We start from the raw sequence: 26,006 nt of genomic DNA, 5'->3' as shown, positions 1-26,006 counted from the left end.
AACTGAGTGCCCAGCAAAAGCCCTGAAAGCAGCCTCAGATCTAACAGCTGGCATTCACGCTTGCGGTACAGTCTTCCCCCAGTCTCAGCTGCTCCTTTGCCTCCAGTTTTGCTTTCTGTCTGCCCAGTTTGGGCTGCCCATCTGGCCAAAGGGAGAAGGCAGGGCAGTGAGAACAATAAGTGAAGAAAGGGGAGCCCTTCTTGGCCTCCTGCCTATCCGCCCAGCACAAGGCCAAGAGAATTCCCTCTTTAACACCGAGCCCTGGAGGTCTCTTTGAGCCCTGCCAGCACAAAGCAGCCAAAATACACACACCAGGCAAACACTTAATATTCTCCCAGCTTAGCTTCCTACAATATTATCCGTGCATACTGAATATGCCCTCTTTTAAAAGAGGAAATGCTGCTAAGACTGTGAAGTCAAAATAAATACTCCAAATAGACAGGATTCGGTTTTTCAGAAACCTTATTTTTTATGGAAGGATACTGTGGATAGGAGAAATTTGGAAGAGATAGAGTGAGGAGGGGAATTAAAAGGTATTTTGGTAGTGAATTCATTACTTTTTGGGAATAGCGAATGAAGCAGGGGTCTGCTGGAGAATGATAGTTCCACCATAATTTTAATGTGCTTTGGTATATAGGATGCATTTGTAGGCCTGCTGCTGAGGGACCTCTTTCCAAATACTAGCTTCCGAGGAATTATTTCTTCAGGATTGTCTGTACTGAGGAGGAAAGGGCCAAATTCCTTCTCCCTGTTCTGATTCACATCCCATTAATTCTGACCTCCCCAAACACTAAACTGATCTGATCTGCAGGGTTTCATTTTTTACAACCTACTCATTAAAACCACCACATTTAGTCATGTCTGGTTTTCCACTTAATCATGCTTGTTATGTCTGAACAGCACAGCTGTCATTAACCTGGTACCCACCAGATGGGTTGGATTACCATTTCCCATTGTTGGCTGGGGATGATGAGGGTTGTCATCTAGTAAATCTGGAGGATTCCAGATTGATGCAGACTACTCTGCGCAAATGCTGCATTGATCTGTATTAGCATCTAGTGTTTTTGGTAAAACCCATGATCTCTCAGAAATCAGAACTGTTTCATTACCTAATATGTTTTATGTAAAATTGTGTATGTTTGTGTATCTTAAACTCACTTGTAGACTTATAGCAAGTAATACTCTGAAGTAGCTTTGCCAGTTCCTTCCTCTGACCTATATCCTACAGCACCTGGTATTTGTTAGTGGTATCTCATGTGTATTCTAAGCAAGGTGAAGCCTGCTTAGCTTTCAAGATCAGGCAAGATCTGCTGCCTTTAAAGTATTTATATTGTTTATCAATAATTACAGTAGGACAGTTTGCATTTCATAGGCCACTCTGCATGCCTTTATAGGAATGTCAGTTCATAATTTTTAGCATATTTAAGTAATTTATTATTCTTATCATCCTAACTACTATTTCTTCTGCGGTTGTTGTTATTATCAAAAAACCATACAAAAACTTCAGAAAAGTATAAACATAAATATTATTTTTAAAACAATTAACATTAGAAGTTAAAAACATTAAAAATCACCAAAATCAGTACATACAAATAATAAAACAGCAGAAGACACCATTAAGCTCAGCCAAGTCAGTTTCTAAAAGCCCAAATGGCATAAGAATGCATTAACTTAATGGCAGAAGAAAAGAAAGGGTGGGCCTTTCCTGGCCTCTTTAAGGAGGAACTTCTGTAGTCTGGGAGCAGTTACTGAGAAGGCCCTCATCCTTGTTCCAACTTAACAAGTACGTAGAAGTTCCCTCCATGTGTTCGTGTAGCCTACTCCCAAGTAAGTGAGTATATGATAGATTGCAAGATTACATAGATTGTTATTCCTTGGAGGGCTCAATTACCATAACAGTCTTAACATTTCTTAGCGTGATTACTTTCTCCTAGGGCCCTTCCACACAGCCATATATCCCAGAATATCAAAGCAGTAAATGTTGTGACTGCGCCTTCGGGGATTATGGTTGATGGGGATGGAATTCGAAGAGGAAGAAAAAACCCTCGTGATGAGGGTTCACTGGAGGAGTTGCGCAGGAAGCGACTTAGAGAGCTATATGGGGGATCTTCTGAGGAAGATTCAGATGGGGAGATGGTTGCTGAGGAACAGGTGGTGGCTGGGGAAGCGGGCACTGAATGGGCAGAGCCACCGGAGATGTCTGGGGATTTGGGGTCTATGGATACTTCTGAACCTGGGGTTTCTGCAGGAGCTGATCCCAATTGGGATGCTTGGAGAAGGGAGGATGGTTCTTTAAGTGTTCATGGGGCTAAGTGTGGGCAGGATGATTGGGACTCCGATGAATTGCTAGGTACTCCAGATCCACGAGCTCTAGCTGTGTGGAGTTCAGACTCTGAGTAGATTTGGGACACCTGGTGTTTGGGTGTGAGTGTTTGGTCACCCAGGAGGAAGGGGAATAAAATGGGAATGTTTGGCCACTGCACTTTGCGTGTGGCAAGGTGTTGCTGAGGCGCCATTGGGATCTCTGTGCTTTCGTGAAGACTGGACTTGGACTGTGACTCGGATCTGCTGATACCATCTTTGTGCCTTTTCGTGGACGTGGTTTGGATGACTGCACCCTCTTCGGACTCTGGATTGGTATTTGACCTGGCTTCTGTCTTCGCCCTCTGACTGACTACTTCTCCCGGCTTCTGACTACTGGTTTGTCTTTCGGAATTTCTGCTGCCTCCTGACCTGAACTTGGATTCTTCTGACGACGGCTATTCATCATCCCTTTGAGGCTCTCGGCTTAGCTGCACCGTGGAAGCAGTTTTACTGCTTTTCTAGTTTGTTTATTTTCCAGCAATTAACTATTTGTTTTCCAAAGCTGAATTGAAGCGTTATTTAGTTTTTTATTGAATGCCAGCATGGGAAATTAGCGTGGCTCGTTTTTGAGTTACTATTGTCCAATCTACTCTCGAAACACTGATAAGTGAAGTGTTTCAAGGATATTTCCTGTGTTTATGTTATTTTTTGGCTTATCTTCGGAATAAACTCTGTTTTGTAACTGGCGTCTGACTCTTGACAGAAAATCCCACAATATCTGCTTTGAACTGGGTTATCTGAGTTCATACTGCCATATATTCCAGTTCAAAGCAGATAATGTGAGATTTTATTCAGTTGTATGGAAGGGGCCCCAGTGTGATTACTTTCTGTACTTCAGACTGATAATGCTGGAGGAAGCTCAACTATGTAGGCATCTTGTTGGCCTAATTTTGCCAGATCATGGGGACGTAGGGCCTTTCAGTCTTTCATGACCCAGTTTTATGGGGGCTCTGGCTATTTGTGATCCATTTGAAGTCTCATTCTTATTGCCATAATTCCTCTTCAACAAAGGGAAACTTGCACTCAATCCTTGTTCCTCCCAGCAAACAGACATCCTGACTATAAATCATATAGTAAATTACCTTACCTGGGGAAGCCAAAATGTAGCTCCCCATATAATGTTGGATGACCATTCCAGCACTCTTTACTGTTGTCTTGCTGTTAGGCCTGATGGAAGTTGCAGTCCGAAAGGTAAGGATTGTTTGAGCAAAGAGCTAAGTGTTTTCCAAACTGGCATTCTCCAGATGCAGAGCCAACTGTGCTGGCTGTGGAATTCTGAGAAGCGTGACCCAAAGGTGAGTTTTCAATGCTTTGAGATCCAGTTCAGCTAGACCAAATGTCCAAACCAGGGTGGTAGTGGTGTTGGGCCCTGGGGTGGCGGTGATGGTGCGCATGACAGGAGAGAGGGTGCTATAGTGACATGCCATAGCTTCGCCACCACTGTGCTAGACTGTGTCTTCCACCATCTCGAAACAACATGGGCAATTTGGCTGGGGATTATTGGGAAAGCATTGCAATATTCCCACAGGGCATCATATCTCTTTAACTGATTACAGTTTGCAGTTCTATAGGAAAATGCAAAAAAAAATCTGCTTGTGCAGGGAGAAAAATAACAAGTTTTAATAGCTCATCCATCTGTAGTTTTCACTGGTAAATTGGGAAAGACTGCTAATCTTGTATAGCCGTAAACTAAAGATTATGTGGAAGCAACTTTTCCAAGAGGGGATGAGATCATTACAAATTGGCAGACATAATAGTAATGAGAACCTAAAGGATTCATATTTCTGTATCCCTATGAGGTAGATCTTGGAACAGACTGAATTGCACTGAATTACTCACTTGCAATCTGACATAGATGGTAATCTTCTGGGTTTCCTTAGACCAGGCATGGACAAACTTGGGCCCTCCAGGTATTTTGGACTTCAATTCCCACATCTCCTAACAGCCTATGCCTGCCCTAAGTTTGCCCATGCCTGCCTTAGACCCTAAGGCACCCTTCCTCAATCTTGTACCATCCATATATATGATATATCACAAGTTCCAGAACTTGGTAGATAGCATAGGCACGGCAGCACATGTGGTAAGTACAAGGTTGCAGAAGGCACCCAGGAAATATTTTAAATGAGCATGGGTACCCAGCAATGCCTAGGTTATTTGAAAGGCCTTTTTGGATGTTAGGTAATATCAGTTTGGTCATATGTTTTGCTATGTCTTAGAAAAATCTCAGCCTTTCCTGTTGTTTTTTATGAATGCTCCCATTAGAAAGTGCATAAGGATGTGGGTAAACTACAATTCCCCAAAGTCTTGGGTCAACCCTCCCAAAACTCCCCAGTATACAAAGTTGGCCATGTTGGGTCTGTGTGGCAAGTTTGGTCACTTGCTGGGTTCAGTGTTCTCTGAATACAGGTGAACTATAACACTCTGATGCCAAGGTCAATTACCCCAAGTTGGCAGCACTGGGTCTATGTGCCAAGTTTGGCCCAGATCTGTCATTGGTGAGGTTCAGAGGGTTTATGGAATACAGGTGAACTATAACTCCCAGAGCTAAAGGTCAATCACTCCCAAAGTCCAACAGTGTTCCCAGTTGGCCATATTGAATTTCTGTGTCATGTTTGGTACAGATCCATCATCAAATGGGTTCAGTGTTCTCTGAATATGGGTGAACTATAACTCCTGGATGTCAAGGCCAATCACCCCCAAACCCACCAGTATGTAAATTTGGCCATGTTGGGTCTGTGTGCCAAGTTAGTTCCAGGTCCATCATTGGTGCGGTTCAAAGTGCTCTAAAATTGCAGATGAACTATACATCCCAGTTCCTAGAACTCCTATAAATCATGGTAAATTCTCCCCAAACCTCTCCAGTATGTTCAGTTGCTGATCAATTATCTGTTTGCCATGAGCCATAGGAAAGGGTTAAGGGAGAGGCAGTGGGCAGGGTCATGCAAATTGACAGGGAAAGGAACACTGGGGTGTGCTCTCTGTAACCTGCAATGTCCTGGGAAGGAGTGACTTGTTGGCTCCTCAACACTGGGAATTCAGCCTGTTTGTGGAGGCCAGAGGCTGTCTGTGTGAGCGGACATCCGGGCCACGTACACACATACAGATTTTCATTTTTATTACGTGTATAGAAGATAGATGTGTATTGATAATAGATGATTCCTACAGCTATTAAAATCACTTTAATTGTCATTGCTCCTCCCTGTGATTCATAATTTAGCAAGATTTTAACAAAGAACTCTTAAGTACCACCCTAAACTACAGATCCCAGGAGCCCTTAGAATGGAGCTATGAGATTAAAATGGCATCAACATTCTATAATTATATGATATTTCTTCAGGCATTTTTTATCTTCAATGGATATTAGCTGTATTCTTTGAAACAGTGATAATTCAGGAGTGAGGTCTGGACTAGGAAGATGGTATGCGCTCCAAAGGAAATTAGGGGAAGAAAAGTCCTCCTTTTGTTGGAAGGACAAATGAAGTTTCTTTTGTTGCTTTGCCTTTATTCCAAGGATATAGTTTTTTTCACTTCTCAAATGAAAAATGTATTCTTCCATGTGTAATGCTTGTAAAACTAAGCTATGGCTTAAAAGAATTTGGAGGAATTGTATCAGTATACCCTCTTGGGAACTCCATCAATCCTAGCCCAAGACATTTTATTGTATTAGTCAGAACAGCAAATTATATCTCCCCAAATCTATTTAAGATGAGGTACATAATTGCCAAAGACAGCCAAGTTATTTTGACAGAGAATGCAGAAATTTCCATATTTAAAAGCCCAATAACAAATTAAAAATGAACAACTAGCTGCCCTTTCCTTACATTCATATCTCTTAGCAGAGGTGACTGCCTCATTCTGTCTAATAGTAGCCTGACATTTATAAACAATAACTTCAACTAGGACTCATGTATTTGCCATTAAGCAGATTAAGGTGACTATCTCAGGCAACCCAACATCTAGAAGCTGTGAGAAGATACTGGAGAACAGAGCTGTTTATGTATCTTGGTCTTCCCTGCACCGTAAAAGGTAGCTTGTCTATACCAGGCTACAGTCTGCCCTTTCTGTCAGGAAAAAGGCAGTCCAAAAAAGTCAGGGGATGCAATTTGTGGTCATAAAAGCAGTCTTGGGGTATCCATGTGTATCTGTAGAGCTGCACTTTCCCCTTTCCTACTCTAATGGAGCTTTGGTTGTGGGAAAGAAGGAATGTTTCACAGAGCCCTTCTACACAGGCCCATGATAAGTAGTGGGTTTACCTAATCAGGTAAATCCAGATTAATGTGGAATAAACTTAGATTTCCGTTTTCTCCACATTAATTTGACACCTCGAAAGATCGGGACCTTAACATTATGTTGTGACTGCGCCTTCGGGGATTATGGTTGATGGGGATGGAATTCGAAGAGGAAGAAAAAACCCTCGTGATGAGGGTTCACTGGAGGAGTTGCGCAGGAAGCGACTTAGAGAGCTATATGGGGGATCTTCTGAGGAAGATTCAGATGGGGAGATGGATGCTGAGGAACAGCTGGGGGCTGGGGAAGCGGGCACTGAATGGGCAGAGCCACCGGAGATGTCTGGGGATTTGGGGTCTATGGATACTTCTGAACCTGGGGTTTCTGCAGGAGCTGATCCCAATTGGGATGCTTGGAGAAGGGAGGATGGTTCTTTAAGTGTTCATGGGGCTAAGTGTGGGCAGGATGATTGGGACTCCGATGAATTGCTAGGTACTCCAGATCCACGAGCTCTAGCTGTGTGGAGTTCAGACTCTGAGTAGATTTGGGACACCTGGTGTTTGGGTGTGAGTGTTTGGTCACCCAGGAGGAAGGGGAATAAAATGGGAATGTTTGGCCACTGCACTTTGCGTGTGGCAAGGTGTTGCTGAGGCGCCATTGGGATCTCTGTGCTTTCGTGAAGACTGGACTTGGACTGTGACTCGGATCTGCTGATACCATCTTTGTGCCTTTTCGTGGACGTGGTTTGGATGACTGCACCCTCTTCGGACTCTGGATTGGTATTTGACCTGGCTTCTGTCTTCGCCTTCTGACTGACTACTTCTCCCGGCTTCTGACTACTGGTTTGTCTTTCGGAATTTCTGCTGCCTCCTGACCTGAACTTGGATTCTTCTGACGACGGCTATTCATCATCCCTTTGAGGCTCTCGGCTTAGCTGCACCGTGGAAGCAGTTTTACTGCTTTTCTAGTTTGTTTATTTTCCAGCAATTAACTCTATTTGTTTTCCAAAGCTGAATTGAAGCGTTATTTAGTTTTTTATTGAATGCCAGCATGGGAAATTAGCTGGACTTGGACTATGATTTGAATCTGCTGTTATCACCTAGCTTGGCTCTCGCTGTGTCTTATCGTGGACCTGTTTTGGATGACTGCACCCTCTTCAGACCTTGGATCGGAATTTGACCTTGCTACTGCCTTCGCCCTGTGATTGATGACTACTATCGGCTTTTGACTCCTGGCTTGCTCTTTGGACACCGCTGTTATTTCCTGACCTGACCTTGGAATCCCGGACGACGTCTTTTCACCATCCTTTTGGAGCCTTCGGCTTTATCCACATTGTGGAAGCAGTCTACTGCATTCTTAGTTTGTTTGTTTGTTTCCTGACCAATTTGGTGTTTTCTTTTGGGAACTGTTCCTTTGAAAACTACAGAGCCGGCTGGCAGGGCTTGGACTCAGAAAGTGCAGTTTGCACTAAGTTTGTTTAGCTTTGTTTTTCCCTGCTTGTGTTGCTGAATTATATTTTTGTTTGAACTGCTCTTGAAGCACTGATAGTGAAGTGTTTCAAGGTTTTTTCTGTGTTAACATTACCTTTTGGCTTATCTGCTGAATAAACTCTATTTTTGTTCGCTAATTGGCGTTTGACTCTTGACACATTAGGTTCAGATCTTTGCAGGTTCTGGGCCTGTGGAGATTGACTCCCGGGATGGGTCAATCCACACAGCCATCCTGGTTCTTTGAGTTCCTGGATCCCAAATGAGTGAGTGGGTGCCCCCTTCCCTCCAGCCCCCCATTTCCTCAAAACAACTTACCAGAGGGGCCTGCCAGCAGTGCAGGCCCCTCAGCAGAGTACTCCTGATGTGCAAAAATGGTGGGGGGAGGTGGGGGAGGCCTGGGTTGATCCTGGATGGCATCTAGCCACCCCTCAAGGGGAGCCTGGCATTTGGGTTGGTGGTGGGGACAGAAACCCGGGAGGAAGTGCTCTATTTGGAGGGGCCCACAGTCACTAAGGCCCCGTCTACACTGCCATGTAATGCAGTTTGAAACTGCATTGGGCTGAGTAAGAGTGCAGGAGTCAAAAGTGTTGGTCTAGGTCTCAGACTAAAGCCTCTGCAAAGAGTTATGAATCTCATTTGGCCCCCCATCTACATCACCACATATGCAGTTTGAATCTGCATTATATGGTCAGTGTGGATCCTCAGCCAACCAAAGATCCTAAGACACCATGTATATCCATCCAGCTGTTTTGGATGTCAGCACCCAGAGTCCTTATATGGCAATGTAGATGGGGTCCAAGTGAGGTTCATGACTTGCATTTCAGTGGCTGCGTTTGATTGATGAAACCAAGTCCTACTCCCTTCGCAGGCAATCTTCCTGAGACTCCGCATTTTGCCAGTGACAAATTGTTTTAACATCTAGTTTATCTGCTGCTTTTCCTTATTCCAGGAAGACTTTCCTTTCCAGCAGTCAACCCCCACTGGGAAGCCACTAAAAGCTTTCTTTTGCTGAGTGATTTACAGAGCTGCCATGGAGTATCATACTCCAACCAGAAGTTTCACTGAATCTTTGTTATGCTGAATGGAGAAGAGTATGACTATACATGTTACCCAAGTTCCTTGCATGAACAGGATTAATGTATGAACCAGACCAACAAGGAGCATTCCTTTTACTTCATAGTAACATATTAATAACCAAGGTGATTCTAAAATTACCCTCATACAGGTTTTTCTGGGCAAGATTTGTTCAAAAGCAGCTTGCCATTATTTCCCTTTAAGACTAAGAAATAGTGACTTATCCAAGGTAATTCAATGGGTTTCATGTCTGAACAAGAATTCAAACCCACGTCTCCATCTCCTTTAATTCATAATGATAGAACTAGTCAGAAATTATTGTTATTTCTGTCTCATCCTTTCTTTTGACTCTATTCTGAATCAACTCATTGTTTGATATTGAATATGTAATGTTTTAATGTTTTCAAAACGGAATATTTAAAGCTGACTCTCTAGAGTATTTACCAGATGACTTTTCCAATACATGAGGAGAACACATTCAAACTGTGTGTACATTGGGTTAGAGTCTAAATCAGTGGGTTTTAAGTTAACCCAACAGAGTCGGGGCTCACCTAGCTATTTCCTCCAATATATTGAAGCAGTGGAGCACTTTTGGCAATTCTGCTGGAGTTGAACTACAAATTCCCTAAACCCATTTGCCATGATAGCTGGAGTCTGTGGTAATTTGAAATCCAACTTAGTCAAGGATTCCCTCCCTTCTTACAAAAGGTCAGATTTTTGAGATTGGAGTACATTATCTATTTGAGGTGTCCTTTTACTAATTAGTCTGCACATGCAGGAGCTCAGTGAATGCTGCAAGCTCACAGACAGGGCCGATTTCACAGTCTGCTGACATATTTTTAACCTCTTAACAGGAATGTTCACCCTATGCAGCTCATCTGTATGATGCTGAAAACCCTCAGACACCGCTTCGGAACCTCCCTGGTCTTTGCTTCGACTACTGCTCAGAATTCCACCTCTATTGCCGTTCCGCCATCACTTTGCTTACAGATGACAAGAACATCCAAGAATGCTGTGAGAAGAACAAGACCCGCTTCTGCAATTTCCTCAACATCCAGGATGAAGACTACTGCTTTCCTGATGTGCTGAAAAATACGGACCTTAACCGCAACTTGGGGTCTGTGGTGGCAGACAGGAAAGGCTGTCTTCAGCTGTGCCTACGCGAGGTGGCCAATGGGTTGAGGAATCCGGTGCTGATGTTGCACGCCAATGACAACACCCACCGCATGTTCATAGCTGAGCAGGTTGGCATCATCTGGGTCTTTCTTCCAGATGGAAGTCGGCTTGAAGAACCCTTTCTAGACATTAAAAACTTGGTATTGGCCACCCCCTGGGTTGGAGATGAGAGAGGTTTCCTCGGCATGGCCTTTCACCCCAAATACAAAGACAATGGAAAATTCTACATTTACTACTCTTACCAGGACAAGAAAAAGGTGGAAAAGATCAGGATCAGTGAACTCAGAGTCTCTGCATCAGATATCAACAAAGCTGATGCAATCACAGAAAGGTAACATTTTTCATTAGGCATGCTTCTTTGGTGAGATGGTTCTCTTACTTTTTCATAATTTTTTCAGGTACTTCTCATTTTTATCTTCACAATCAACCTGTGTCATCATTTAGGCTGAAATGCATGAATTGAGGCTGCCTATATCTTCCACTAAAACAAAAAATCAAATCCAGGCATTGAAAAACATGAGTTAGGGTTAGGAATGATAGAAATAGTCTTTCATCCCAAGGGTCATTGCTGTTCCAGCTCTGATCATGCAAATGTGTATTATTTTCTATCAAATGTTGCAACTACCATATATACTCAAGTATAAGCCAAGTTTTTCAGCCCTTTTCTAGCTTATACTCAAGTAGGGGTCCTGGCCGTCTTATATTTGGGTCGGCTTATACTCAAGTATGTAGGTAATCAGAGTTGGAAGTCTTATCTTATTAAAGTCTTATTATTATCTTAAATTGCAGTTTATGTAAATATTCAAAAGCATTTAACCTACTGATGCCTCAATTAATATAATTTTATTGGTATCTATTTTTTTTATTTTCGAAATTTACCAGTAGCTGCTGCATTTTCCCATCCAAGTCTTATACTCAAATCAATACAATTTCCCAGTTTTTTGTGGTAAAATTAGGGGCCTCAGCTTTTATTTTTGTCGGCTTATATTCGAGTATATAGGGTACTTTTTAGAGGTGTGAGGGTATGCTGTAGTCCTCCAGACCTCCAGAGGGCAGTAATAATAATAATAATAATAATAATAATAATAATAATTATTATTATTATTATTACTGCCCTCTGGAGGTCTGGAGGACTACAGCATACCCTCACACCTCTAAAAAGTAATAATAATAATAATAATAATAATAATTATTATTATTATTATTTTATTTTTATACCCCGCCCCATCTCCCCAAAGGGACTCGGGGCGGCTTACATGGGGCCAAGCCCAGGTCACAAACAATATAAAAACATAACAATAAAACAATCAATCAACAATAAAACAAGTCATAGGTCAAAATACAATAAATATACTATGATAAAATCCTGGGTTGGCTCTAAAAAGAAACTGGGCCAAAAAAGTGGAATTAGTGTCAGATTCAATCAGGGTGAGGTAGATCCCAGAACTATTGCCCTGTTAAAGTGCTGGCGAAGGCATAAACTAAGGAATAGGATATAATAAGTGAGATAAGCAACAGGTCAATCCGTTACTATGGAAATCACTCACCAAAGGCCTGTTGGAAGAGCCAAGTTTTCAAAAGCCCTTAAAGCAGTCCAGCTCTGCTCTAGAGTCTATAACCCAGTGGTTCTCAACCTGTGGGTCACCAGGTGTTTTGGCCTATAACTCCCAGAAATCCCAGCCAGTTTACCAGCTGTTAGGATCTCTGGGAGGTGAAGGCCAAAACATCTGGGGACCTAGAGGTTGAGAACCACTGTTATGGCCCAAGATGATCTTCACTGGACCAATGCCTTCTAAGAAAGGAGTTACTTGAAATCCTATTATAAATATTTCTTCAATTGTGCTCAACTGCTGGAGATGTGTAAGGAAGCAGAAAGTGGAACCACTGTGCATTTTTCATCATTCACACTACAATAGGAATTATCTGATGTAGAATGATATTACATGAAAAACTCCGCAAGCCCATACAGACAGCAATGGTGGGATTGTGTTCAAGAGTTGTTCTGATCTGCTATCTGGGTTTCTTTCTCTGTTATGGCTGAGGATTGGCAGTGGAGGATGTGTAGTCTGGCAAGGGCAATGACCTGTTCACAGAAGAACATGTAAGTGATTGCCTCCCTCTTCTTCATTATTGATATGTTGATGATAATGCTAGAAGCAATGTCCTGACCCTATCTTATTTCCAGAGAGGACAAGCTGTGGTCCTCACAACATCACTATGCAGCCAACAGATTTCAGCAGAAGGACATCATTGATAAAGGAATATTAAAGTAGCCTTTTGCTTGGTTTAGGAAAAGTTAAACACCAAACATTATACAGATAAGATGTTCTGTTTAATGAATAAATATTGTTCTTTTGAACTAGGAAGGCCTTGAAGCTCATCCAAAAGATGCAACTGTCTGTCTCCTTCCCCATATTTTCTGAATTATTATTTTCTTCCACTTTAGGAATCTCTTAGAGATTGAAGAACCAGCTGCAAATCACAATGGGGGACAGATTCTGTTTGGCCTGGATGGCTATATGTACCTGTTTACAGGGGATGGAGGAAAAGCTGGCGATCCTTTTGGTAAATTTGGGAATGCTCAGAACAAGTAAGCAAAACACAACTTTCCAAAAATGATAATTTCAGTGTGATTGTTTCAAAATTCAGCACACATTTCAAAAAGCCATGAGTTCCACTTTATTAAGTCAGGCAGACAAAATACACTTTGACCCAAGGGCTTGTTAAAAAGTGTCTTCTTTGGGATGTTCAGTTGTCTTTTTTGGAAAAAGAAAAAGTCTGTCAAGAGGGTTTGGTTTAAGGTGAGATATGGTGAAGGGAAGAAACCACACCAAATTAATCTCCTGTTGGGCTTCTAACATGCATTTACCCAAACAGGCTTTTAAAAAACATTAAATGCCATGTGGAACTGCTCTATTCTGGAAAAAGAATTGTTTTAATTATGACAATTCAATTTATTATAATTTAGAATTATAATAGACTTTGCTATAGCATAGGGAAAAGCGGGAAATGATAAGGATTAGGAGTGGTGATAGCTTCCAGTTTCAATTTCTCCTGAAGACATATCTATTTTCTTCAATTGTTTTGATAGATACTGGTTTTTGATTTTTAAACTTTTATTGTCTTTAGCTGTTAATTGCCTCAATTGCTATTTTTTCAGAATGAAAATGTAATGAATGAATGAAAAAATTATTTTATTCCTTGACTTTTTCCTCCTCAGGAGTAGTTTATTAGGAAAGGTTTTGCGGATAGATGTGGATGGAAGAAGCTCTGACGGGAAGCCTTACCGCATTCCTCCTGACAATCCTTTTGGCTCTGACCCTAAAGCCCTACCAGAAGTCTATGCCTATGGGGTGAGGAACATGTGGAGATGTTCTGTGGACAGAGGTGACCCACTCACCCATAAAGGAAGAGGAAGGATATTTTGTGGAGATGTTGGCCAGAACAAGTTTGAAGAAGTGGACATAATTGTTAAAGGCGGAAACTACGGTTGGAGAGCTAAGGAAGGTTTTGAGTGCTATGATATCAAGCTTTGTCAAAATTCATCCTTAGGTAAAGAAGTGACTGGTTATTTTTAATAAGTTCATTGAAATCGCCTCTCTTATTTGTAAAAAACATTTGCTCAGTTATCATACTGCAGATGTAATTTGTTTACAGCTTTGGGCATATGTTGGAAGTGTATAGACACTTCATAAAAAATACTGTTATGTGCTAGTTCTCCAGCAAACAAATGAACAGGTGAAAAATGATGGTGGTGAGAGATTTGGATTGAGGAAACTATGTCTGGAAAGGTGTTAAATGATTTCCACAATATTTTTGAAGTGTTTTAAATCCATGCCATATGGAAATGGCTTTGCTAAACAGGAGACAACCAACTAAAGATCCTAGGTCACTGTGTATGTCCATTCAGATGTTTTGGATATCAGCTCCCAGAGTCCTTACCTTGCATGGACAATAATAAGGGAAAGGGAGAATTGTAGTACCTAGGTTATATGTGTTAGTGCAGAGTTTTCCAAACTTTTCATGTGACATACTTTTTAGACAAGCATCATTTCGCAACACAGTAATTCTGTTTTACTAGCAAACCAAAGGTTAAACCAACACCTTATAAGAGATATGGACACAGACATAAATTGTAACAAAACATATCTTATGACTTGTGACTTGGGAGGAATTACCAATTACTTACTTTACTTAGGCAATCCCTCATAGCCCGAGGATGATGGCCCTCCAAGTGTAGTGTCTTGGCAGTGGATGTGTGGATGGCTGTGGAGACCTATTCTTGATCTGCATGTTCTTCCGCGGTGAAGACATTGGTTTTCAGATGGAAGGTGGTCCTGGTCAGGGTTGGCTTGATGCACCTTCCTCTTGGCATGTTTCTCCCTTAAGCCCTCCATTTGTGCCTTTTCAAATTCTGCTGCACTGCTGGTCACAGCTGACCTCCAGTAAGAGCGCTCAAGGGCCAGGGCTTCCCAGTTCTTGGTGTCTATGCCACAGTTTTTAAGGTTGGCTTTAAGCCCATATTTAAATCTCTTTTCCTGTCCACCAACATTCTGTTTCCCGTTCTTGAGTTGGGAGACAGTGATCAGGCATTCGGACAAGGTGGTCAGTCCAGCAGAGTTGATAGTGTAGGAGCATCACTTCAATGCTGGTGGTCTTTGCTTCTTCCAGCATGCTGGAATTTGTCTGCTTGTTTTCCCAAGAGATTTGCAGGATTTTTCAGAGGCAGAGCTGATGGAATCATTCCAGGAATTGAGTATGATTTGACATGTGCGGAATTATTAATTGGCACCTTTGCGCAACACAGTAATGTGTTGCGACACACAGTTTCGAAAGCTCTGTGCTAATGTGTAATGCAGAGATGGGTATTGGGGCAACTGTTGTTTGGATACAATTCTAGACTTCATCGCTAATAGTAATACATTATTGTAATTGTAATCCAAAGATACCAGGAGATCAGTAGTTGATCTCCCCACTACATCACCAATATAATTAATATTTTCCTCCTGGTTCTTATGGATCTGGTGCCTTGTACTCTCCTGAGTAAGAATTTGATGTAAAATAGCTTTAAAGGTAAAAGTTTTCCCCTGACATTAAGTCTAGTCATGTCCGACTCTGGGGGTTGGTGCTCATCTCCATTTCTAAGAGTCAGTGTTGTCTGTAGACACCTCCACGGTCATGTGGCCGGCATGACTGCATGGAGCACTATTACCTTCATGCCAGAATGGTACCTAATGATTTACTCACATTTGCATGTTTTTGAACTGCTAGGTTGGCAGAAGCGGGGGCAAACTTCAAGATAGCTCACCCTGCTCCCCAGATTAGAACCGCCAACCATTCAGTCAGCAAGTTCAGCAGCTCAATCCACTGTGTCACTGGAGACTCCTAAAATAGCTTTAGAAAATGTCAAATTTAACATTCCAGTCATATGAAAATAATTTCTTTTTCCCTCAGCTATTAAAGATTCAAGAGCCTTGACCTTTTTGCATATAGACATACTTTGTACTATGTATTGTGTGGACTGAGATGGCAGTATGATAAGCTGAGGAAGAAGCTGGTTAGAATAGTCAATGCTCATGGATTATCTTGAAGTACAATATCAATTTTTAGGGTGGAGCCGACAATATCTTCTCCTGATCTGATTGATAGCTCTGCATTTCTGCACATTGGGTCATCAAACAGATTCAATAGACTGTTCTCTGTTGTAACAGATGATATACTTCCAATATTTGCCTATGGACACTCTGTGGGGAAATCAGTCACTGGAGGATATGTCTACAGAGGATGTGAGTCTCCAAATTTGAACGGCCTCTACATTTTTGGTGATTTTATGAATGGGTAAGACATTTAATTCAATTCATTTTAAAATATTCTATATTGGGTTCTGATACATATTCAAGTAATTTTTATCTTCAGAATGTTCCAAATTCTGTCCTTTCCACCAAATTTCAAAAATCCAGTGCTGGGCTTTTTTGGTTTACCGATATTTGTTTTTTATTAGCAAGTTTTACTGATGGCTACCTAGACCAGTGTAGCCTTCAACTTTTTGAAACCCACCTTTAATCCAAGTATACATTTTGGAAGCCATTTTGTAAACTTTGTTACTTTATGTTTGTATGTTTGTGCTACAGCTCACTTGCATGTATTTTGGACTGCTGGTCCTAGAATTTCTGACCCACTGTCTACGTTGGTTGGAGCCAATGAGTTCTGTAGACCACACTGGCAACTGGAGGATACCACACTGCAATCCCTTATGATATTGGGTCTCATATCCTAGTAGACCACCTAATGGAAACACGTGACCATGGCAAATAAGCTGGGTGCTATTAGAATCATAGAATTGTAGATAGGGTCCAGGGAGGGGACCCCTGTTACCCTTTCATCACTAAGAATGTACAAGCAACATTTTCCCTTTAACATTAAATTCAATGGAATTATGAAACCATGAAACATAAGGTTTTGTTTTTTCATCCAGTCGACTTATGGCTTTGCAGGAAGATGAGAGAACAAACAAATGGAAGAAGCAAGACATTTGCATTGGTAACTCTGTAACCTGTGCTTTTCCAGGGCTGGTCAGCTCTTATAGCAAATACATTATCTCCTTTGCTGAGGATGAAGCAGGTAATAATTGTTGCTATTGTCTTTTGTCTATTGAAATTATGTGATGGATGTTACAACTTGTGTCAGTCTTGATTATGTAGAAAAGGGGTGAGCAATAGGGTTGGCTTGAGAACTAAATTTCTGAGGCTATACAAACTGCCAAAAATGTGTGTGTGTGTGTGTGTGTGTGTGTGGGCAGGAAACAAAATTGTAGAAGGACTTGATTATAAAAAAAATTGATATATTGTTTTAAAGATAACCAGTGCAAAGGGTTGAAATGGGGTTGCAACTTATCCCAAGGGTGGATTACTGCTCCTGGAGACTTCCAGGAGAGATACTGCAGTCCCTTTTGGGTGGCAGAAAAAGAGTGGGCCAAGAAATTTGGAAGGATCAAGAGCCACAAAAATACCCTTGGAGGCTGTACTTTGCTCATTGCTGTTGTAGAAGAATTGCAATCTCCTTAACCTAGATTCCAATTGTGCCTGAAACCATTCTTTCTCTCTCTCTTTGTTATTTCCAGGTGAACTATATTTTATGGCCACATCTTATCCCAGTGCCTACGCTCCACATGGCTCAGTTTACAAATTTGTGGATCCTGCAAGGTTGGTACTTTTTGATTCATGCCATCTCTAAGACATACATTATTGGACTGAATGTTGATACGTGGCCCAGTGATACCCACGGTGCATCTACACTGCAGAATTAATGCAGTTTGACACTTGAACTGCCATGGCTTAATGCTATGGAATCATGGGAGTTGTAGTCTTTTTCCTACTTGTCAAAGAGTGCTAGTTCTTCACAAAACTACAAATTCCAGGATTGCATAGCATTGGGCCATGGCAATTAGGTGGTGCCAAACTGCATTAATTCTACAGCGTAGATGGAACCTAAATCCAAAGGTCAATCCCAACCAGAGTAGACTTACTGAATGTTGTATGTCAATGGCTATTTAATTTCAATTGACTCAGTGAAATTGTATCATTGGACTTTATTGGGCCTTGAGGCTAAGCATCATAGAACCTGATAGTGCTTGGCTCTGAGTTGACATGTCTGGGATTTCTATGTATGTTTTTTAATAGAGTCAAGGCTGGACATGTATTTTTTTCAGTGGACCCATACCAATGGGATCTGCCTTTTTGAATTACAATTAACATTCATACTTTTCTTGATTAAGTCCTACCTTTCTAATGCATCAATACATTGTGACCTTCAATGGATAGAACCTATTATTGCACTCACTGTGGAGCCTTTACTAGGTATTTAAGTAGTTATCTTTAGAGATCAAAAATGTTATCTTTTGGCTTCCAGCTTCCAGAATTCCCCAACCAGCATGGTCTTTTGCGGTGAGAATCTGTGAATTAAGGTCTTAAAAGGAGGGGGGGGGGGGGGGAGAGAGGAAGAGCTCTAAGTTAAGATGGTTTGCATGCAGTACAGAGTAAGGAAGTATACTTTTTCCAGGCTATATGGAGCCAAATAGAATGGAATATAATTTGATATTAAGCCTCCCTACAATAATATGTCAAATTATATATTAAATTTAAAACATATGTTGTCCCAAAGTTCTGTGCATCCAATGAAGTTCTAGTTTTGGACTTGATTGAAGGATTCTTTTGCTTGTGCTCCCCAATAGTATTGAAACAGTTGGATGCAGTCTTAAAAACCTAAATAACAATACAATTTCGATGTAGTCTTTCTCTGAGTTCAACTGGTAAGTACAACTCTTCTCCATAGTCTTCACATACACTGGGTCAAATTAAGTGTTCATAGAGGTTACAAAATCAATAATTATGTTTGCTGTGTCTCCTTTGTGAACATTGGTCAGATGCTTGTTTTCCATTTCATTTACTTTGGGCAATTCCTATTTTCTTATGAGTATTTACACATATTCTGCCAGACAGCCTTCCCAAACTAGTACCCTCCAGATAAGTTGGGGTACAATTCTCAACATATTCAATTTGCATGGCAAATGGTGCATGTGAAAGGCGCAAGTTCAGAAAGGCAGTAATAGAAAAATATGTCTTTACTGGTTTCTCAAGGAAAGTTGGTTCACAGTTTGCCCTAAGAAATCCACCGTCTGGAAACCAGATGAAAATGCATCTTTGTGTGGTACTTATTTTGGTTTGTATTTATTTTAAATTTGAGACTGAGCATAGAATTTGGCTGGAATTCAGGAAGACGTCTAGTACAAACAGGAAAGCTGTTGACAGAAGTTAAATAGGTAGAGGTTCCAAGTAATTGCAGGCCACATTAAGAACAGCAAAAACAAACCATATTTTCATATCTTCTGTTTCTTTAGTTCCTTTTGTCAATGGGTATCCAAAAGACTAATATGTTAAACATTAATCAGACCGTGAAATAGGGAAGTATTGATCCCATCTTTCAGAGAAATACGGAGGCTTTCCTAGCACAGGAAATAACCCAGAAGATAAATAGAGTACAGCTTGTATTTATGACATTGCTTCCCTGCATGATAGATGGCTCTATACCAAGGCTAAGGGACATTTGGACTTCTAGCTGTTTGAGATTACACTTTCAATATTCCTTTACCATTGGGAATACTGTTTGAGGCTTCTGGGAGTTGAAGTATACCTGGAGGACCAACATTTTTCACGCCAGAATGCACAACTGACATCTATTATGTGCAACTGTGTCCACAAGGTTTGCTTTGAAATGTGCTATCATTCACCAGGCCAGGTAGGGCAAGAGAAGTAATTCAGCACATGGAAAGTTACTTTAAAATATAATGAGCTACCTACTCTTATTAGCAATCCATTTTTTTGTTATTTGAAAGTTACTGTAATAGGGAGAAAATATCACCTGCTACAAGAAGGTGTATCTCCATGATACTCTTGCAAACAAAGTAATAAAATAAAGTCTAGACTTAGGCTTCTTAAACGTTTCCATTTGAGAGTTCTTTTACCCTTAGAAATTGTTATATGACTCCAGGTATATAGGTATATAAAATAGGTATAACAAATCAGCATTTGCAAGGCTTGCTAAACAGGCTGATTTCCCTTTTTGTGAAATACAGCTGAAGCATCTTCCACAGAGTCCATGTAAACATAGAATCATAGAGTTGGAAGAGACCTCGTGGGCCATTCTGTCCAACCCCTGCCAAGAAGCAGGAAAATCATCCCCAGCAGATGGCCATCCAGCCTCTGCTTAAAAACTTCCAAAGAAGAAGCCTCCACCAAACTCCAGGGCAGAGAGTTCCACAGCTGAACGGTTCTCACAGTGAGGAAGTACTTCCTAATGTTCAAGTGGAGTCTTCTTTCCTGTAGTTTGAAGCCATTGTTCCATGTCCTAGTCTCCAGGGCAGCAGAAAACAAGCTTGCACCCTCCTCCTCTTCCCCTCACATATTTATGCATGGCCATCATGTCTCCTCTTTTGCAGGCTAGGCATGCCCAGCTCTTTAAGACGCTCCTCATAGGGCTTGTTCTCCAAACCCTTGATCATTTTAGTTACCCTCCTCTGGACACATTCCAGCTTGTCAACATCTTCCTTAAGTTGTGGTGCCTAGAATTGGACACAGTATTTGTGTACAAAACAAATTTGGGTAAATGTCTAAAACAACCACTAGGTTATGTTCAGAAAACATTTACAGTAGAGTCTCACTTATCCAACACTCGCTTATCCAATGTTCTGGATTATCCAACGCATTTTTGTAGTCAATGTTTTCAATATATCGTGATATTTTGGTGCTAAATTCATAAATACAGTAATTACTACATAGCATTACTGCATATTGAACTACTTTTTTGGCCAAATTTGTTGTCTAACATGATTTTTTGGTGCTTCATTTGTAAAATCATAACCTAATTTGATGTTTAATAGGCTTTTCCTTAATCTCTCCTTATTATCCAACATATTTGCTTATCCAACATTCTGCCGGCCCGTTTATGTTGGATAAGTGAGACTCTACTGTACAATGTTTGGGATCCCAACATTGAGTTAAGGGATATTTGGGACTGGAACCCACAGTTTAAGCAGCAGAAGATGAGACAATACTACTGTTAGGTAGATTTGGTTTGTGAAACAGACCCAAAGGGTGGCTAGTTGCTATCCTCTTTATCCTGGAGAGAAGTGAAAAGTCGGATGCCACAAGGTTCAGTCCTGGGCCTAATGCTCTTCAACATCTTTATTAATGATGGATTAGAGGGCATGCTTATCAAATTGGCAAATGACACAAAATTAAATGGGATACTGACTGCTCTAGAGGACAAGAGCATCAAAATGACCATAACAGATTGGAGAGATTGCCCAAGAAAAAATTATTTTCAGTAGGCAGAAAAATAGGAAATGCACAGATATAGGATGGGTGGCACTTGTCCTGGCAAGAGTACACGTGAAGGGGATTTAGGAGTCAGTGTACCACAAGCTGTACACGAGTCAACAGTGTGATGTGGCCTCTAAAAAAGTAAATGCAATGCTAGGCTGCATCAATAGGAGTATAATATCTATATTTAGGGAATTAATTGTTCCACTCTATTCCACTTTGGTCAGACCTCACCTGGAATACTGTGTCCAGCACTGGAACAATAATTCAAGAAAGACACTGAGAAACAGGAATATGTCCAGAGAAAGGCAACCAAAATGTCTGGAAATCATGCCCTGTGAAGAGCAGCTTAGGGAGCTGGGTATGTTTAACCTAGAGAAAAAAAGCTTAAGGGGCGACACGATAGCCATGTTTAAATATATTCTTCATATTGAAGATGAAGTAAGCTTTTTTTCTGTTGCTACATCAACCGAGGCTGCATCTACACTGTAGAATTAATGCAATTTGATACCACTTTAGCACCTGTGGCTCAATGGTATGGAATAATTGGAACTCCTGTTTGATGAGGCCACAGCACTCTTTGGCACAAAAGACAAAAGACCTTATCTAACTACGACTTCTGTAGCAATGGGCTTCCAGGTGTTTTGGACTTCAGCTCCCACACTTCCTAACAGCTGGTAAACTGGCTGGGATTTCTGGGAGTTGAAGTCCAAAACACCTGGAGGCCTAAAGGTCGAGAACCACTGTTCTATAGTACTGAGCCATGGAAGTTAAAGTGGTGTCAAACTGCATAAATTCTATTCTAGAACAGAGGGCAATGTTTTCAAATTACAGGAAAAGAGATTTCACTTAAATGTTAGGAACAACCTCTTAATGATAGGAGCTGTTTTGGCAGGAGAGTATGCTGTTGCCCCAGAGTGTGTTGGAGTCTCCTTTTCTGAAGGTTTTTAAAGAGAGGCTAGATGGCCATCTGGCAGGAGTGCTTTTGACTGTGTACAGCAGTGAGTTGAACCAGATGGGCCTTGTGGTCTCTTCCAACTCTGTGATGACCCATGGGCCTTGTAGTCCTGCTCAGGACATTGTAATGTTCAATTGCAAAAAAACAATTATGACAAGAAGTGGAAAGAAATGAAAAAAAAAATGGAAAGGTGGGATGGTCTACATCTCTCCATGTTAGGAAAAATTGCCGCTGTAAAAATGAAAATACTAGCTGAAGCAATATTTCTTTTCAGAAATCTACCCATTCTGAACAACAAAAAAACCTTGGATGAATGGCAAAGAGAAATTAATAAGTTCATATGGGGCAGAAAACGAGCAAGGATAAAATATCTATATATGAAAGATGATATCCGCAGAGGAGGGCTGGGAGTCCCCGATCTGAAACTGTACTATGACGCGGCTGCCTTGGAATGGGTAAAGGAGTGGGCCTGCCTACGGAAGGCAAGGATACTAGCATTAGAAGGCCAAGACTTAAACAAAGGATGGCATGCATACTTGTGGAAAAGGAAAGGTTACAAAGAAAAAAACTTCAGCAATCACTATCTAAGAAGGGCACTAATAACAACATGGGAGAAATATAAAAACAGATTTTACTGTAAGACACCATTATGGCTCTCTCCCTTAGAGGCAGAGCATATGAGGGAGATTCCTAGAGAAAGATGGCTAACATATAAACAACTAATAAAAATAGATAACTACGGAATAAGACTAAAAACATATGAGGAAGTAAAAAAGCTAGAACCATCCATAACTTGGTTAAACTACTGGCAGATCACGGAAGGCTTTAAAATAGATAATCAAACAGGATTTGAGAGAAATGATACAACATGGGACAAAATCTTAAAAATGGAGAAGAAAATTATCAAAATGTTATATCAACAGCTATTGATTTGGGAAACAGAAGAAGTTTATGTAAAAGAAAACATGACCACATGGGCTAGGGAGATTGGACATACCATAAGCATGGAGGAATGGGAAAGGTGCTGGAAAAAAAAAATAAGATATACATACTCAACACAGTTAAAGGAAAGCTGGTACAAAATCTTTTTCAGGTGGTATATAACGCCGGAAAAAATAGCAAAAATCAATAAAAACAAGAATGGAGATAAGTGCTGGAAATGTAAGAAAGAGAAAGGAGACCTCTTTCACATGTGGTGGGGATGTAAGAAGGTAAAAAGGTTTTGGAAAATAGTACAGAAGGAAATGGAAATTATATTACAAACAAAATTAGCCCTAAAACCAGAATACTTTCTACTAGGGCTAACAGACTTTTTCAAGGACACAAATAATGAAAAATTGTTTATATACATGACAAGTGCAGCCAGAATCTCGATTGCGAAACTCTGGAAAACAGCAGAAACGCCGTCATTAGAACAATGGCTTTTGAAGCTGATGGATATAAAAAATATGGACACATTAACACAGATAATTTCAGTAAAAACAGACACAAAAACAGACTGGGATAAATTAAATAAATATATTAAGGAAAAAGAGAAGAGAACTGGAAATGTAGAGGCAGAAACTGTTATGACACTCTCAGGCTCTTAGAAAAGGGTTCGGGAAAGAATTTGGAAAAGTAAGAATAAAAATGTTGAGCAGGGGATCTGGAAGGGAATCCGGAGATAGGAGGGAGGGTTGAGGGAAAACAGGGTCTTATATATCCCCATCATCCTTTTTTTTTTTTTTTCTTTCTTTCTTTTTCTTTTTTTTTTCTCTTTTTTCTTTTCTCCCAATTATTGTTTATCTGCTAATATTCTGTAATCACATGCGACTCTCGTTTTTTTATTGTATCACTAAAACTATAAATAAAATCAGGACATTGTAATTCCTGATGAGGAGGAAAACTTGGGTTTTTTACCTTCCCAGTCTGAACTGGATTCCTCTCAGCCAGATCTTTCCCAGGCAGATCTGGGAACCTTGCACCTGCAAGAAAGTTGTCTCCCAGAAGTATGTCAAACAAGCCCAGAGCCTACTTCTCCCGTGTTCTTGCGCCGGGAGTTTTGTAAACAACAGAGAAGTTTGGAATCAGCTTCGCGCAGGAGTGCGAGGATTGCAGCTAAGAATGTAGCCAATTAAGACTACTTCTCGTGAGAATCTTTAAGGAGTTTAACATCTGGTCTCAGAGTTTAGCTTTCGTTTCTGATTCCCAGAGAACTGCTTCGGTGAGAAAGTTAGACTCTATATAGGTGTTTTGCCCGCGTAGTAACTTCGCGGAGTCAATTCGTCAGCCTACGGAGCGAGTTGTGTCTGGACAGCGCGCTCCGATTCAAGCCTCGCTCCTGCTCAAGCCTTGCCTTGCTATCCAGCCTTCGCCTTGCTTCCCAGCCTTTGTTTATCTACGGACCTTGCCTTGTTTCCCAGGACCAATCCTTGCCTTGTTCCACGGATTTTACCAAGTTATTCCACGGACCTTGTTCTTGTTCCTAGTTACCTTGTTCCACGTTTTAAGCCTTGCTTCAAGTATCAAGTTATTTCCTAGCCTTGCTCAAGTTTATGGATTAAAGAACCTTGTCATCTCCCCTCACTTTGCCTGGCAAAGTGAGTGTTTCGGTTATTGGATTACAACTTTGGACCTTAATATTTCATATTGGACATTGCCTTTTTGGACTAATTTTGACCTTTCTTGAAAGGTCTGCTTCTGGACTAACTTTTACATCTGCTTTTATTAACTTTATATATTCCTTCAATAAAGATATTAGTTAGATTCTGGCCTCTGTGTTTGGTTATTGGTGCCTTTGCAACCTGGGTCGTGACAGTTTGACTCCGCCGCCCATAAGCACCAATTAACCAAGGCCAGAATGTCTACCGGAACCGTGCCGGGTGGGCAGCCGCTTACCTACACCATCGACAAGGATGAGGTGGATCGCATCCGCGACAGACTCAACGCCCAGGATGGAGAAATAAAGGGCTTGCGGGAGCGCGGAGTCCGCCTCCCGGCCATGGCGTTGCCTACCAAGTTTACTGGAGAAGCTTCTAAGGTTCATGTTTTCCGTCGCCAATGTCAAGCTTATCTAGAGGCCCGAGATGCCGAGTTTCCCCAAGAAGACATTAAAGTGGTGTGGGTTTACAGTCTTCTAGACGGGCCAGCGGCCAATTGGGCGACGGCACTGTACGACCAAGCCTCTCCACACCTAAGATCAGCGCAACACTTCTTGGACCACCTCAAGGAGACTTGGGGAATCGAGGACAATTTGGAGGCAGCCGGTCACAAACTCCGTCGCCTTTTCCAAGGAGACAGACCTATGTCTCAGTATATAGCCGAGTTCCGAGTGCTGGCCCACAACACCGGCTGGAACGATGTAGCCCTCAGAGGACAATTCCGGGAGGGTCTCAACATTGAAATGCTGGAAGAAATCTCCAAGGTGGATCCTCCCCAGACCCTCGAGGCACTCATTGATCAATGTTTACGGGCTGAAGTCATGATTGCCAACAGGAAACAGTGGGTTCGAGGCCAGGGCAGTAGAGCCGGGGCAAAACCCCCCGCTCCCATCAGCGTTCAGCCACGTCCAGTGTGGAGACCCCCACTGCCAACCCCATACCCCAGAGGAGGCGAGGAGGTGCCGATGCAGTTGGGCAATGTGCGTCCCAGACTGGATGCCGCCGAGAAGGCCCGTCGTCAACGCTTAAACCTCTGTTGGTACTGCGGGAATGGGGGCCATTTCGCCAGAGAGTGCCCAGCCAAAGGGAAGCCTGCCGCCCGTCTTGCGGCGGCGTCCTCCACGGAGACGAAGGCGTCTGAGCCGACTGGCACACAGCCGGCGGGGGAAGCCAACGACCGGGTGTAGAGAGGCTCGCCAAC

General features: G+C 41.6%; 1 protein-coding gene across 1 annotated transcript in view; it reads left to right on the top strand.

The window, feature by feature from the left end:
- hhipl2 (HHIP like 2) overlaps nucleotides 1-26,006 on the top strand; it is a 36,571-nt gene that overhangs the window by 1,773 nt on the left and 8,792 nt on the right. The window contains exons 2-7 of the mRNA XM_003216032.4: nucleotides 10,010-10,662; nucleotides 12,778-12,921; nucleotides 13,552-13,883; nucleotides 16,043-16,169; nucleotides 16,807-16,952; nucleotides 17,452-17,533. Coding sequence (XP_003216080.2) covers nucleotides 10,010-10,662; nucleotides 12,778-12,921; nucleotides 13,552-13,883; nucleotides 16,043-16,169; nucleotides 16,807-16,952; nucleotides 17,452-17,533 — 1,484 coding nt within the window. The remainder of the gene's footprint in view (nucleotides 1-10,009; nucleotides 10,663-12,777; nucleotides 12,922-13,551; nucleotides 13,884-16,042; nucleotides 16,170-16,806; nucleotides 16,953-17,451; nucleotides 17,534-26,006) is intronic.

The sequence above is a fragment of the Anolis carolinensis genome, chromosome 1, assembly GCF_035594765.1.
Source record: "Anolis carolinensis isolate JA03-04 chromosome 1, rAnoCar3.1.pri, whole genome shotgun sequence".
Lineage (NCBI taxonomy): Eukaryota > Metazoa > Chordata > Lepidosauria > Squamata > Dactyloidae > Anolis > Anolis carolinensis.
Note: the sequence above shows the minus strand (reverse complement) of the source record. Positions and strands in the feature narration are given on the sequence as shown.